This window comes from Cygnus atratus, chromosome 13, assembly GCF_013377495.2.
Source record: "Cygnus atratus isolate AKBS03 ecotype Queensland, Australia chromosome 13, CAtr_DNAZoo_HiC_assembly, whole genome shotgun sequence".
Taxonomy (NCBI): Eukaryota; Metazoa; Chordata; class Aves; order Anseriformes; family Anatidae; genus Cygnus; species Cygnus atratus.
In genome coordinates, this window is record NC_066374.1 from 3588882 (window position 1) to 3603501 (window position 14620).

Consider the following 14620-nt stretch of genomic DNA (forward strand, 5'->3'; position numbering starts at 1 on the left):
CACAAGCATGATTCAAGCTATTGAGTAGAAATCCCAACTATCTGCTGTCAAAGAGTGGGGGCAGCAGTCTCCAGCGTCCCAGAAGACACACACTTGCTACAAGGCAAACAGATGAGGCACAGTGGGGGAAAACAAACGCGAAAAGATAGAGAATAAGATAACTTACAGCAATGAGCTGGTAGGAGTTGTTCATCATGGCTATGAGCATGTTCAGCAGCACGACGAGAGAGATGACGTTGTAGGTTCCAAACATAGTGGCTCCAACGAATTCTGTGAACTCATGTCTGGCTTTCACATTGGTGACATAGAGATTCAGCAGACCGAACACAGACCAGAAGAGCGACTGGAGGGTCTCAAAAAGTCTGAAGGAAAAATAAACACAGATTTTTACTTGGCTCTGGGAGATGGAAATCAATGCCTTTAGGAGTTCTGGCTGTGCTGGGGTTGGGTGTCACCCCATGTGAGAGCTCTGTTGGTGGCACTGGAAGCACTCCAGCACTGGGAGCACTCAGGTGGGAATGGATCAACATCGGGAGCTTGGGATGCCATGGAGCAGCTGCTCAGCACAGCCATTTACTCTCCCCGGGAGGCAGTCTGCACTCCAGCTACAGTGACCCGTTGGAAGAGTTGCATCACATCAACAACATCCACTACCTGGCTGAGAATCACATCCTTGTGAGATGCAACAAGCCTAACTGCTGTGAAAAAAAATGACAAATCCCTTTCCCAATGTTGACACATGCAAAAAGAACCCCAGTATATTCCCTCTAATTAAAACTGGCATGGAGCGACACTGCTGTTACACAGAGATATAACCTCTCCTGTTTAACCAGTGCCTGCATCATTAACATGTCTGCAAACTAAATGCTCACGGAGCCCATGCTCAAGTACAGCACGACCAAATTGCATGTCACAACAAAGCATCACGAGGGAGGAGATGCAAGAAGTCACAGCCTCTTGAACCTTCTGCACTGATGTAGGCTAACAGCTTGCAATTACTCGGACTGCAAGTGAGCCAGGCCAGCTTGCTAGCACCCTGCCTGACAGCACTGCACGTGGCTGAAAATGCTGCTCTTGTTTGTGCAGCAGCTCCCACCCACCGCAGAGCAGTGCCCTCAGTATCATGCTGCAACAATTGATCAGTAATGACTCAGATGAAAGGGAGTCATCGCATTAATTCAGCTTGAGAGGTTTTCTTCTTTTGAAGTCTTTCATCCAGAGATGAACTAGACCTGACCCCCCTGTGCTTTACAGCTGATGAGATCATCCCAGGTCTCAGTTTGCTTCAGCCAAAGACAAGTGACCTTTTGCAATCACGTCAAATACATAATCAGCAATCTAAATAATTGCTCTATTTGGGCTTCTTTGTTTTGGCTTTCCAAAATATGGCATTTATATCATCAAAAAATGACATTTATATGCCTGTTTAAGAGTTTCCATTTTGGCCTGGGGTCAGTAGATACTTTCAAATGCTCTTACTAGAAAAATCAATAAAAATAAATTCGGATACTTTACTTAACATACCAGGAATCTGTTCTCCTGGCTTCTCCAGGCATCTGTTCCACACATAGCCCCATGCTTTATATGGGGATTTAGTTTCTTTGTGCTTTGTGGACATCGTTTTTCACTGGCCAAAATTACAAAGACTCTAAAGCAAAAATCCTTTCTCCCAGAAGTCAGGCTGTTAGGGTTATTAAATAAGTGAGGTAATGGTAAAATAAGTATTAAGCAAAGAATGCTAAGCATTTTGCTATTAAAAATAGTGGAGTGCTTGCTATCTTTTAACTTATTTTAACTATTAATGGTGAAAGTACTGATTAGGGTGTAGGCTCAGGAGAAATGGAGGTCCTTGTCATGCTTACATGAAACTGAAATCATTCTCAGAAGTACTTAGTGCATTGCCTTGAACTCACAGTTTTACAACCAGGAGTGTAACTGTGCCCAGATTAAGGCCAATATATTAACATGTGGGCATGTAGTCACAGCTGAGAAATACAGCAAATGGTTTCTGCAGCTTTGCACAGAAGTAAGACTTAAGACTTTCCTCCTTGTTTAATGACAGGCAAGAACTACAATCTTTTTTCACTGTTCAGGTGGGGCTCAGCCCAGCTGCCAGCCCAACTCTCCCGTGAGCTCTCTGCAGACAGCAAGGTGCAAGTGGTTTCTTCCTCCCCTTCCTCCTCTTCCTCTCTCTCTTCTCCCTTCTGCAGTTGCCAGAAGCACAGTGCTAAACATACTTTCAAACTGCCTGCCTAAGCAGGAGACACACTGCTTTCTCAGGGATGCTTAAGGCACACCATAAAAACTTAAATTATTCATGTCTTCACCTCATTGCTGTCACAAAGGAATATTACTTTTCCGTGATCTGTGTTTGCGATGCAGAAAATTTCCTCACCAAAAAAATATGAAACCCTTCCTTTGGGAGTAATAGGAAATAATGCACCAGTAAATAGTCGTCACATTTTAAACAAGCTGCACAAACATGAACAGTGTCCTGCTTTTCCTTCCCTTACAAAATTAGATCTTATTGTGTGTCTGCCTAGAAATGCTGGTAGGAATCAAAGGGGACTGATTGAAAGCTTTTCACATTTATTCTTCCATTAGGGATGAACAACGAGCAAAGTTGAGGTAACACCAGCTCTGATTTGAATTCACTCTAGTCATGCTTGCTCTCCCCAGCCCAACGATGTAATTTTCTGTTTTGCAGGTTGCTCGTTCTTAGCCATTCACCCATGCTGTGCGTCTGCTCAAGGGCCAAATGTCAGCTTGTACTGGGGGTGTTAATAACGACTATTTAAACTTTTAAGAACATGTTAAATAAATTTCTTAAGCAAGGCTCAAACAAAAAAGTAACTGCAGAGCATTCTGTCCCCTGCCAGGAGACCTCAGTCCTAATGGATCCCCTCCCACTGCGATTTTGTTTTAAACAAACCTCTGTCATAAAGGCTGAGCCCCCTCAATTTCCTTCCTGTGCTACATTCTCCTTGGCAGGGGGGCTCAAACTGCATGTTAGGGTGGGAGAAATTGTGGTTTGTATTTAAGCTGATCCACACACTTTCTGTTAAGTGGTTCTGTATCATTTCTAGTTCTCAAGATGTTGTACCTTCTTACTTACTTGAGAATCTTTTTGTTGTTGTTGTTGTTGTTGTTGGGGTTTTTTTCTTCCTGCTCATCTTTTTCTTTAGTCAAATCTTGTTTTTGCTTGCTCCACTAATCTGCCAACAGTGAAGTCTGTAAAACAACTGGTTTGCAGTGGAGACAGGTCCAAACCAGAATGTAGAACTGGAATACATCTGTTCAGTGTAGCTCCAGGGAAAGGCACACTCCAGTCCTGAGCTTTGTGGTTTTGACCCTTCCCGAGCTAGAAGTTGCCACTTAACAAACATTGTGCTTGCCAAACATTTCTCCCTCTGGCTGCTCCATCAGTATGGATGTAGATCAAGGAATAGCATTTGTTATTTAATTCCTTTGCAAGGGCAGCACAACACATTTCTGGGGCATTCCGAACAATTAAAACAGAAAAAAGACTGGAGTCTTTAATTCTGTTTTTCATTAGCACAGTGCAGGTCCATTCACTTCCTCCAGATATAGATGGGTTTAATGAGAAAATTAATCAAGCCTATGGTGTTCCTGCTCTGCAGTGGAAACGGCAGCACATATGGTCTACCAGGACTCTCTGGTTATGAGGCTCTTGTAAGGCTGGACTTTATCCCAGGAAAATCTCCCCCTTCTTGTAAGGAGGGCCAATGACAGAGACAATGTTGGAATCTTCCCTCTTCCAATGTGGCGTCAGCCATCATTTGCTTTTGATAACAGTGCAAAAATGACACGAATCCTTTTTTAACCTCCAGCCTTCAGCTGAAGAAGGGTGGAGAATTATTGGGCATTATGCTAAGTTGTATTTAATTTTGCCTGACGTGGTGGACAACAGTTTTGTTTTGCTTGCTTGCAGGGCGTAGGCCCTTTTCTAGACGGTGCTTTATTTATTTCTCTTCCCTTTGTGTTTTAAGTACTGTGCAACCAGCAAGAACAATCGGATGGGGGCTGATTATTATAATTATTTCCACTATTAGTAATTAAAACAAATAGATCAGAAAGACAATTCATGTTATTTTTCAGCATGTGCTTTGTCTTTCAGCCCTGCCAGCTGTCAGCACAGCGATTTCCATGCCAACCTCTCAGTAAAGTACCAGCATTTCCAGCAAAATGGATTTTGATGTGATTTTAGTCTCACCCCACTGCAAGAGAATCAGGGAAGCCTGTAACCTCCTGTGTATAAAAATGGCCTAGGTGAGACTGTTGTTGCTCTGTCATGTTATTTATTAATACGTTTTTTTTTCATAGTTTATCCCTTGTTTTCTACATTTTGTTTAGCTTTCCCCCCTTTCCTCCAGAATAAGACAAAACAAATACTACAACAGGATACCTGCTTTCTCAGATATCCTGAAATTGTACGTAGCCATCTAAAATTTCAGTTGCAGGACCACGTAGAAAGACTTTTTGGTCCAGAACTAAAATGATCGTCTCTCACTTCCAGACCTAAAAGCCCTTCTGTGACAGCAAAGCTCAGCAGAATTCTCTGCCCCAGTTAACTCACGCTTTTCCTGCACAGTTGAGCAGCTCACCTGATATTTGCAAATGAATAAATAAAGACACTTTCGGCACAATGATAGACAACACGCAAAGGCAGGTAAGAGAGGAGACAGTGTAAGTCACCCTTAAAATCATAAAGGAAAGAACATCTTACGTGGAGAAGGCATTGTTCTGTTTCTCACATCGGATCCCCTTGCAGTTGTTGGGTTCCTCCGAGGCACTGGTCTCATAATAAAAATAAAGCTGGTTCAGTCCATTGGCGAAAGCCAGAAGCACCAGACAGTAGATAAAAAGGAATTTAAGGATGTCTAGCAGCATGCGTCCCAGAGAAATCTGCAAGGGTCCCAGGTGTGAATTTGCTGTAAACAGGGATATGAGACGCAAGGAACTTAAAATATTGGATATTGCAAAGAGGGCTTCTGCGATGAGAGTCGGGTGCCACATTTCCCATTCCTCCCTTGGACGAGAACCGTTATACTGAAAGAAATAACAAGGGTATAAAAGTGAATTATGTTGTCATGATTTTGAGATAACTCGAACACTCACACCTGCTAATACTAATGCTTTACATGTAAATAAATACTAACCAGGTACTTGTGACACAAGAAGTGCTTTTCAACTCCCAAGTGTCAGTTCAGGAGTCACTGAATTCAGGAATCAGGACCGAAGCTGAGTTGATCAGGGCAGAGATTTAGGTTTAATGACGCCTTCTTATGAACTTCCTACAGATTTAGACCCCCCAATATGAATAGCTTAGTGGGACCAGCTTTTTTCTAGGGGTTTCTGGTATGTGGACTGTACTTAGCCTAAGTTTAGATAACAGGCCTTCTGAATTTCAAATTCACTGTGGGTAATGCAGGTCCTTGGGTTCACATGTGATCTTCTTCTCTTTAAACGCTTAAAAGGGTTTGGACTGCCCCATAGCAGGTTCAGGTCATTTCCAATTATCTTTTTTTTCTTTTTCCCCCTAAATATTACTGCACCTTCAAAACACTGCTAATTCCAGGAAGAATGAGAATGAAAGAAGGGAATAAGGAAAGTAATGAATGATGGAACACCAGAAGTGGATGCTTTCCCTCCAATGTAATCTCAAAAAGGTGCCAACAGCCCAGAACCAAAATGCTGTCTTTGTATTAATTTCCTTATTAGTTAATTTGTCATGGCAATTTTCGGAAAGTACCTAAAGCAGAAGTCCTAATTACAGCCAAAATAATGGATACATTTGAGCACCTCAATTATAAAATTAACTTGGTTTGTAATGCAACTGTAAAAGCAGAAGCATTATCTGAGCCAGGTACAGCCAGATGCAAATAGGTAACATGAAAGAGCTGGTTATACAAATGTAACTTCTCTGGCTTAGCCACACTGCCACAGCAGAATGGAGTCAAAGACATTTTAACATCAAGGAATAATTTATCCTTTTAGCATTTGCTTCTGCTCATTTAACATGTATAAAAAGGCAAAAAATGCACTTAGAATTATATTGCTAATAGTATCGCTAAGAGTGTTTAGGACTCTTAATATCTTTTTTTGTATGTTTCAAAAGGAAATGGTATCAATATCACATTGGCAATGAGTTTGTAGGGACTTTACATATAAATCTGAAGGTCCAATAAATTAATCCATGTTTTTTTCAAGGATGCAGCTAAAGCAAGTAGATGTTTCCAACTATTCCTCCGTATGAAGGAGCTGAGACACAATACAAAGGTATTTCAATGCGACCTCTGATTGCTTCTGACATTTCCGAACCGTTGCCTATTCCACGAACATCAGGCCTGACTTTGTTAACTTGATTTGAAGATGGGTCTTAAAATGTTTACAAACAAGCAGACGTTTAAAACTTTTTGCCGATAACCAACAGTAGGGGTGGGTGGTTGTGAACAGCAAGCCTCCCCGCCTAGGGAGCAGATTTGCACATTTGTTCGCGATTCTCTTCTGCGTGCTGGCTGGACACAGCAGCCCTGGGGCTCTCTGCCAGGGTAGGGAGCACGTGAAGGAATGTGAAAAGCTCTTCTTCATCTCACATCTATTTTTAAAGCAACTTGTTAGGGTCATATTTTGGCCCTTTATAAAGTGATGGTATATCCTTGCTTGGAAAACCGTAGTCACTTTTGAACAGCTCAGCACCACAGGTAACAGAAAAATTGGAGATTTCAGCGGTATCTAATGAAGCTGAAAAGGCTGGAGTTGCTCAGGTTAGGCATCAGAAGATGAAAAAGAGCAGAAATGTATACAGAGTAGCACAAATAAGTTACAACAGACAGTCACATTTACCCTTCCTCATTACATAATTCAATGCAGCAAATGAAAACTGATTAAGAAAGTATTTTTGCCCTATAATTAGGCTGAACATTTCATTGTTACTAGATAATATTGAGGCCAGGTCTTCGAACCAGTCAAATCGGGGGAAAAAAAGTCTCCAGGTAAAAACAAGGATGGAAAACATTAGTGTCAGTATGCAATTTATTTTTCTGATATTTGGCAGAAAGCTAAATGTCCATGTAATCTTTTGAAGTTCCAAGAAACATTAGACTATGGTATACTGGCATATATACCAGCCTTTTCCAGCCCTGGGCTGTTCTATAAATAACAAAAACCTTTCTAAGTCATGTTGCAAAAGATTTTGAAACCATTATGTTTTAAATCCTCGTGTTTCAGAGTGTACTGCAACCTTTAAGCAACATAGGTCAGAAGGGAACTTCAGGGGGCATGCTGTTTCAGAGCTACTGCTATATAAGATTTTCTGCACTTCTTGGAATGGTCTGACATTGGTCCGTGGCAGGACCAGACCTTAGATTAGCCAGGTTTAATCCAAATGGGTTTGATCTGTACTCAAATGAATATATTCCTGTAAGCATTCTTTTTTGTGCTGGCATATAGGTCTCTGTAGTTAGCCTGTGTGTTTCTGTAGTTCTTGCAAAGTATACAAACAAAGCTGTACTTCCTTTTTATGTGTAGTTTGGCTGTGAGCTTAAATCTCAGTGTGTGACCATATAAATCTGTGGATGCATGGCTCTTTTAGTAATTTGTGTGTGAGAGAAAGAAAGAGATTGTTAACATTTTAGGATTTGTTCATGAATGTTACAATTTCCAGTATTTTCTGTATTGCTCACAGTTTAAAGACCAACCTTTCAAGTCTCTAATTTCCTCACTGGTTCTGAATGTTAGGAGAAAAAAGACGTAATCTGTTTCTGCTTTGATGCTGTCACAGAGCTGCCTGTTCAGGGAATAGCAACTGTCTTGAAGCTTTTTCCTTTGAAAACCCAACTCCCCATTATGCAGCCTTCTGGATTTTAAAAAGGCTCCGTAGCAGGACTGCTTGCAGAAGGGTTTATGTAAGAGCATTCCCATTTTGGAGTCAATGAGCTCTGTGAAATTTTGAACTCTTTTCCCCTCTGCCTGCATACAAGCTTCAGGGGGGGACTACACAGGGTTGCTTTTGGGGATGTGCTTATCCTGGTTTCTAGGAGTGGGCTACAAGAAGTAGTTCCCTTCTGCCTGGGCAAGACCTACACAGTAGCACAGCAGAACTACGAAGTGCATAAGGCTAAGGAGTAGACTACAGTTACTTGATTTACACCTGTGTAATTGCACTAACTGCAGTGAATTTATAGCTGATTCACATCAAGAAAAGAATCAGGCTCAGGAGATGGATGCCATCCAAGCACGCAGCTCCAACTGAAGTCAAAGACAGCCACTGCATAAGGAGCTTTGCAGGAGGCCCTTTGTGTGTTGTCTGTGTCTTTGAAAAACAGAGACAGAGAGAAAGCGCTTCAGGCCATCCTCTGGCTTCAAAACTTGTGCATATGCTAACTTGGAGCATCAGAAATTTATAGATGTGGAAGGTGCTTTTGAGGATGAACTCTGATGTGCACTCTCACCACAAATGTAACATGACAGTGAGGAATCTGTAGTTCTAAAGCTCCAGCGTGCCCCTTTGTCATCTCCTTGCCTACAGTTTAAACCTATATATTCAAGAAGAGAAGTTGACTCCTTTACATCAGATGGAAGCCCCCTACCAGCAGGTGTGCTTTTCTTGGTAGGCTTTTCACAGACTCCTGATAAGTAATCTACAGATCTGTTGGGGCTCACAGACTACAGATTATAAATCTTGACGGGAGATGTTTTCAGATAACCCTATTCTTGTTGTTCCTTACTGTTTTATTTAAAAATCATGCTTTCGTGAAGTTTAGCATTGTTGAAAGATGTCAACATGGAAAACAAAACATATCTTTGGCAACTGAGTAGCTACAAAATGCACAGAAGTCTGGAAACTTCTACCCAATGCCCACACAATCTATGTCAGTATTAACCAAAGAGTAGAGATGGGAAGGAAGATCATTCTCCACACAAGTTAATAAGCTTTCCAGGTGAATTTTCAAAACTGGATTGCTTGAAAAGTAGCTATTCTCTTTGATCTGTAATTTTGTGTCTGATAGCTTCTATCCTATATACTGCAGTTCTCAGAAACAAGTTACAAATTCTCTTGCCCAGGTTACTGTACCTTGACATAGGCAACAATTTTAAGGGAGATAGTTGCAAGGTAGAGGGAGTTCATTGCAAAGTCCATCAGATTCCACCAGTCATGTACGTACTCATTGAATCCACCATCCCACATTTCCTTGATTTCTCCCCAGATAAAACCTGCAGAAAGAAAGTGAGTTCACTGTCATGAGAAGGTATTATTTGCTGTTAAACTACTGTGTGTATGTGATGTGAAAAGACAATTATAAATTAACAGTTTGGAAAAAATGCCTCATCCCTCCTGTCTTGTACAAGTAAAATCATGCTGATTACGAGGCATTTTACAACTCCATTAGGAATGCAGTCTAGAGAGATCCGAGAAAGACCTAGGCTTCCTATGCAGGGCTCCAGATACAAAGACAAGGAGGCTGCCTGAAACATATGTTAATTGTAACCAGTATGAGTGGATTGGCTCAGACGAAATTTGTTTTATATGAATAAACTATTTAAGTAACTGTATTTGTTATGTTTTCCCGTAGATTGTCTGCTCCCACAGTAATTCATTGCTCAGTTGGACAGTACTGATTTTTTTTCTTTCTCTGCAGAACATGCAACACTGGTACCAGCTTCTGCATACCAGTATATTTCCTCCCTGACCTGGAAATATCACACCAGAGAAGGAAGAAGTGAATTTGTTCTCTATGCTCAGTTACTGCATTTATGCATCTTGCTGCACTGAAAGCCCATTGGGAGTATTTGTGAAAAAAAAAAGGTACGACTCAGCATGGAAAAGGGCACTGCAGCCTGACATCACATCTCTCAGCAATGACTCACCTAATGTCAAATATGGCTGTGGGTTTTGCGAGGTGAAAATTTTTCTCAAGGATATGGCCAGAGCCCATCATCTCAACTCTGAAATGCCTTCTGGTAATAATTTGTGGCACTTGCTAACCTTCACTATTCCTCCCTGCTGCTAGAGGGTAAGGGTGAGCTTCTGTAGTTCATTACCTGGCATAAAATTTTCATTTTAAGCAACTCATATGTCCTTTACTTAAGACTTGTTTAAGTACTTTTGAGAGCCTAAGCCCAATTAAAAAGCAAATGGCAGCTAGGCTCCTACATCACTATGCTTCTGAGCATGTCCTCAGAGTCCCCTGGTATTTTGAACTAGCCAGTTTACACTATCCTTGCATTGAAGACCTGAAACGTGTGTGAAAAGAAAAAAAATATATACCTCAAAGTATATTACTGCTACAGTTACCCAAATTGCTGCCCATACCCAACCACAGGATACCACAGTGGTCACTGAAATGCCACTTGCAGCTCAATTTTAGGACCTGAAAGTTCAACCTGAAGAGCAGATAATGTTGAAATGAACTGCTGCAAACATCCAGATATCAATCTTAGCTCTTCAGCTGCCAGCTAGCAGGTCAATGGTCAGGCAAGCATAATGTCAAGGCCAATAAGGTAATTTTCTAACAGCTGCCAAATCTTTGCATGCACACAAAAACACGAAATAAATCAATGGAGTGGAGCCTGTTGAAGAACTCATACGCTGTATTTATAGTGAGTTATCATTGCTGGTTACTATAGTTACAGCAATGCTGTGTGTGCCTGTTCTCTCTCTCCTTTTATAGTGGAAGATATTTCATAAATAATAACCTTTAATCTCGTGAAACTGCTCTAATTTCTCCCATTTAATCAACAATCCCCAAACATCCCTACGTATCTGAAACAAAGGAACTAAAAAATAAGAAGAGAGAACGGTGACAGGCTATTTTGAAAGTTCTTTTTTTATGGATTATCCTTTCATCTGCACATCAATTTTGCTGAAGTGCCCACCATTTCCTTCAATTTAAACTGTGAAGTGAAGGATAAAGTGCAGAGATCACCTAAGCTCAGAAAAGACATTTAACCTTCTCAGCTTAAGTTTCTACCAACACGTACACCTCAGTGCCATAATCCAGGCTAGGAAGGTAACGAGGCTTGAGTTACCATTTGGAAGTTGTGATGGAGCTACACAAAGAGCAAAATGCCCTGGGTTGGGATGGAAAGTGATTTGTAAGCATGTTTGCAACTCTAATTTTCTTTCTGCATTTTCCATCAGCAATTTTAGTTTTGGCACACAGAGCAGCTAGGCGTGCTTGGCACAGAACCAGCCTGATCCTGAGCCACCACAGAAAGGAGGAGCCGGGTACTGGTGTTATCCCAGGAGAGGAGCCAGCAGGCACGGGGACGCAGAGGTGGACCCATGAGGAGCAGTGAGGAGCCCCAGGGAGAGCTCTGGAGATTGAGGTTTGCTGAGAGAGGTGTCCCTTCTTCTTCAGTGGCTCTATCCACTTCCTCCCATCCCACCTCACCACCTCACCTGTACCTCCTGCCCTTGGGGGACCCGGACACCCCTGTTCTTCAGTTATGCTTGCCCAAGCCAGACCAGAATAACAGCCTCAGCTTTAACCTGCTCATCATAGACAGCCCCTCCTTCTTCTGCTTACATTAGGGCAAATCAATATTGATTTGATCAGTGTTTATCAGCACATGGGCATAAGGCAGCATGAGATTTATCTTCCCTTTTCTGCTTTCCTGCAGGCTATTTGGGAGCCCAGGTACCTGCATGCTGAGTCCCGGTGCAGATCAGCGAGAAGGCAAAAGCAAAGGCAGGTCCTCAGCTCTGCCTCCTGCCACGTACCAGCAGAAGGAAGCCAGCATTCAAGTGACACTATTTGTCACTAGCATGACCCAGAAGCTAATTCCTATACCCGCTTCTTGCACAGTGCATGTGGGAAGCAGGGAGGGAGCTCTGCCTGCTGAGGTTTACTCAGGGTCATCTCTAAAGGCATGTCAGATGGCACCACGAACAGCAGAAGAGCCCTAGGCCAACAGGATCTGTTGTTCCAGAAGGAGCCCAGCTGTTTCCTGCAGTGACTGAAGTTGGCTGCCAAATCTCTTTACATGCTGCTGATGCTGAGCTCAGGAATGAGTCTCCACACAGTTGCCATGGGCGCAAGTCAGGCGACTGTGGCTCAGGATTTTTTGGGGTTTCTCATTTACCTAGAACCCAGGGCAGGATCAGCCACTCCACAATGGTGGGAGGCGGGCCCTGCATGTGAAGGTCGGTCCTGACGATGTGCTGCGATGCCAGCAGGAGCATGAAGAGGAAGGTTAGGTACGAGCCAGTGTGGCAGATAAACTTGATAAATGGCTTTTTAATGAACAGTCCCAGCCTGCTCTTCGGTGCAATCAGGTATGCCACAGATAGCACAGGGAACAGCAGTCCGATGGTGACACAGGTCAAGAGTTTTACTGCCCAGTGTTTCCGCCTCCATCCTGGAAAACCGTCGTACCAAAGCGTTGCTAGTAGCTGCTGGCAGTTTGGCTGAGCAACAAACTGAGGAAGAGAAGAGAAAGATTATTACAGGCTGGTACTTCATGCGTGCTGCCCCTTGTGTTATGTGTCAGGGCCCACACAGACCCTCAGATACAACCTGGGGCTTGTATGGGGCGGGAGAACATATTTTAGGGACAGACAGAAGAAAGGAGGGAGACTTCCCTCTGTTTTTCTTCACAGGATTTCAGATTTCTTCTATGAGTTCTTTTCCATTTGAAACATCCTATCAGTCACCCACCACACGTAAAGCCTTGTGCAAAGGTGCTACAACTAAAATTCTTATTATCTTTTTCTCTTCCCCTGCTTTTTCAGCACATTTCAGCACATTTCAGGTTTCAACTGTGTCAAACAAATCACTGTCAGCATCTTAAGAAGTGACTACAAGACAAGGCAGGAGGGAAAAGATGTAAAGCTGTGTGTGTGTGTGTGTGTGTGCGTGTGTCAGAGAGAGGGAGAAAGGATGTCTCCAGAAGCGTGTGGGGTGCTGCACATGATTTGTGTAAGGACGCCCGCATATGTGCGTGTGGGCTGGGCTGGGCATGAGACAGCATGCAGTAATGTAAAGTTCAGCCAGGTGACATCTGCTGGGGAGCAGGACAGCACGTTTGTAAATGTGCCTCGTTATTAAGAGAGCGCTTGTAGAAGGTAAGAGACTAAGCAGAGGCAAAAAGAAACCTTTGATCACACTGGCAAAAAAAAAAGATGCTTGAAAGTTGACTTTCACTCTGTGAGAACCAGCTTTATGATAGTGATTTATTGCATCTCAGGGACTCCATACCACAAATGCTCAGGTTGCAACTACTTCTGACAATTTTAATACCTAACAGCCTTTGGAATTGGAAACTCAAGCCAAGATATTTCTGGCCTGTGCCAGAAGACTTCATGTTCTTGATTATACCTGGGCAGCCCCATGATTTTCAGAACTTTTCAGACGCAGAGCTAATTAGAGATGTCTGCAAGATCAAGACAACTGTGTTTGTGTATTTGATTTCTAACCCATCGTAAGGAAGTTGAGCGCTGGCAGAGGCTGCCTAGAGAGGCTGTGGAGTCTCCTCTTTGGAGATCTTCAGAAGGGTCTGGACATGGCACTGGACACCCTGCTCGGGGTGGCCCTGCTGGAGCAGGGGCTGGACCAGATGGGCCCAGAGGTCCCTGCCAGTCTCCAGCAGCCTGTGAAGTTACCCCTCCTGATCTGCTGAACTCAGGTTTGTCACTGGGCTCTGCGAGTTCCAAAGTGAACCTCAACTAAGACGACACTGCTGTTCATTACACTTGGCTCATCTCTATGTAACAGGGAGCTCTGGGAGGGATGGCGTGCTAAAGTGCTATCTTCGTGTAGTGCTCTCTTCTTCCCCCGTCAGGGAAGCTAGATTTTATCAGGCAAAGCACTCTTTTCCCACTATAACTTAAAACAGCTCTTGGAAAAAAGATGCCATGGTGGCGGCAAAGGGACTGGCTTCTGAATGCAAGGGTTTCCTTCTGCACATTCAGCCCCAGCAGAAACTCCTGTGCAGACACTAGTCCACCCAGTGCAGATGCAGCCAGGGCTAAGAACACATCAGCCACCTCATGTGCATTTATGAGACACTTAAAAGGCTCTCCTCATCACATCTAAAACGTTTGTACCTAGAATTTGCCACCAGGAGATCACATCTGGTGTGAAAGAGACGATTTCTTAATGCAAGTTTCAGCACACACCTGTATCTTTTTAACACCCAAGCCCTGCCAGAACTGCCCAAAGTTATTTAGTGTACACAAGGACTTTTCACGTGCAATTCTCAGAGTGCTCTACACAAGCAGAGCACGACCCTGCCATGTTCAAAACAGCCAAACCAATGCGAAATAAAAGGGAGCAATGAGCTAGCAGTAGCAGACGAGCGAAGGCAGCGGGAGGAGGCGATGCTGGGGTCTCCTCAGTCCCTGATCCCACAGCACAAGGCAGCGGTGGCATCGCAAGCCCCCATTCTGATGGCAAGTGGTATTTGGAAACACCCTGCAGAGCTCCCACAGTGCCAGAAGACCAGGAACAACGTACAGCAAGAGGGAAAAAATCAAATAACAATCTCCACTTCTTTCTCTCCAGCTCTTACATCTTACCTAGTTTCTTCTGAATATGGATTTTTGGTGTGAACGGTGTTGTAGAAAGCAAAGTAACATGTCACCGAAGTTAAACAA

At 43.1% G+C, this 14620-nt stretch overlaps 1 protein-coding gene across 1 annotated transcript in view; it reads right to left on the bottom strand.

The window, feature by feature from the left end:
• Positions 1–14620, bottom strand: part of TRPC5 (transient receptor potential cation channel subfamily C member 5) — a 64201-nt gene that overhangs the window by 19975 nt on the left and 29606 nt on the right. Inside the window, exons 3-6 of the mRNA XM_035541565.1 lie at positions 12109–12445; positions 9098–9237; positions 4748–5070; positions 167–362 (exon numbers count right to left, since the gene is read on the bottom strand). Of these exons, the coding sequence (XP_035397458.1) occupies positions 167–362; positions 4748–5070; positions 9098–9237; positions 12109–12445 (996 nt within the window). The remainder of the gene's footprint in view (positions 1–166; positions 363–4747; positions 5071–9097; positions 9238–12108; positions 12446–14620) is intronic.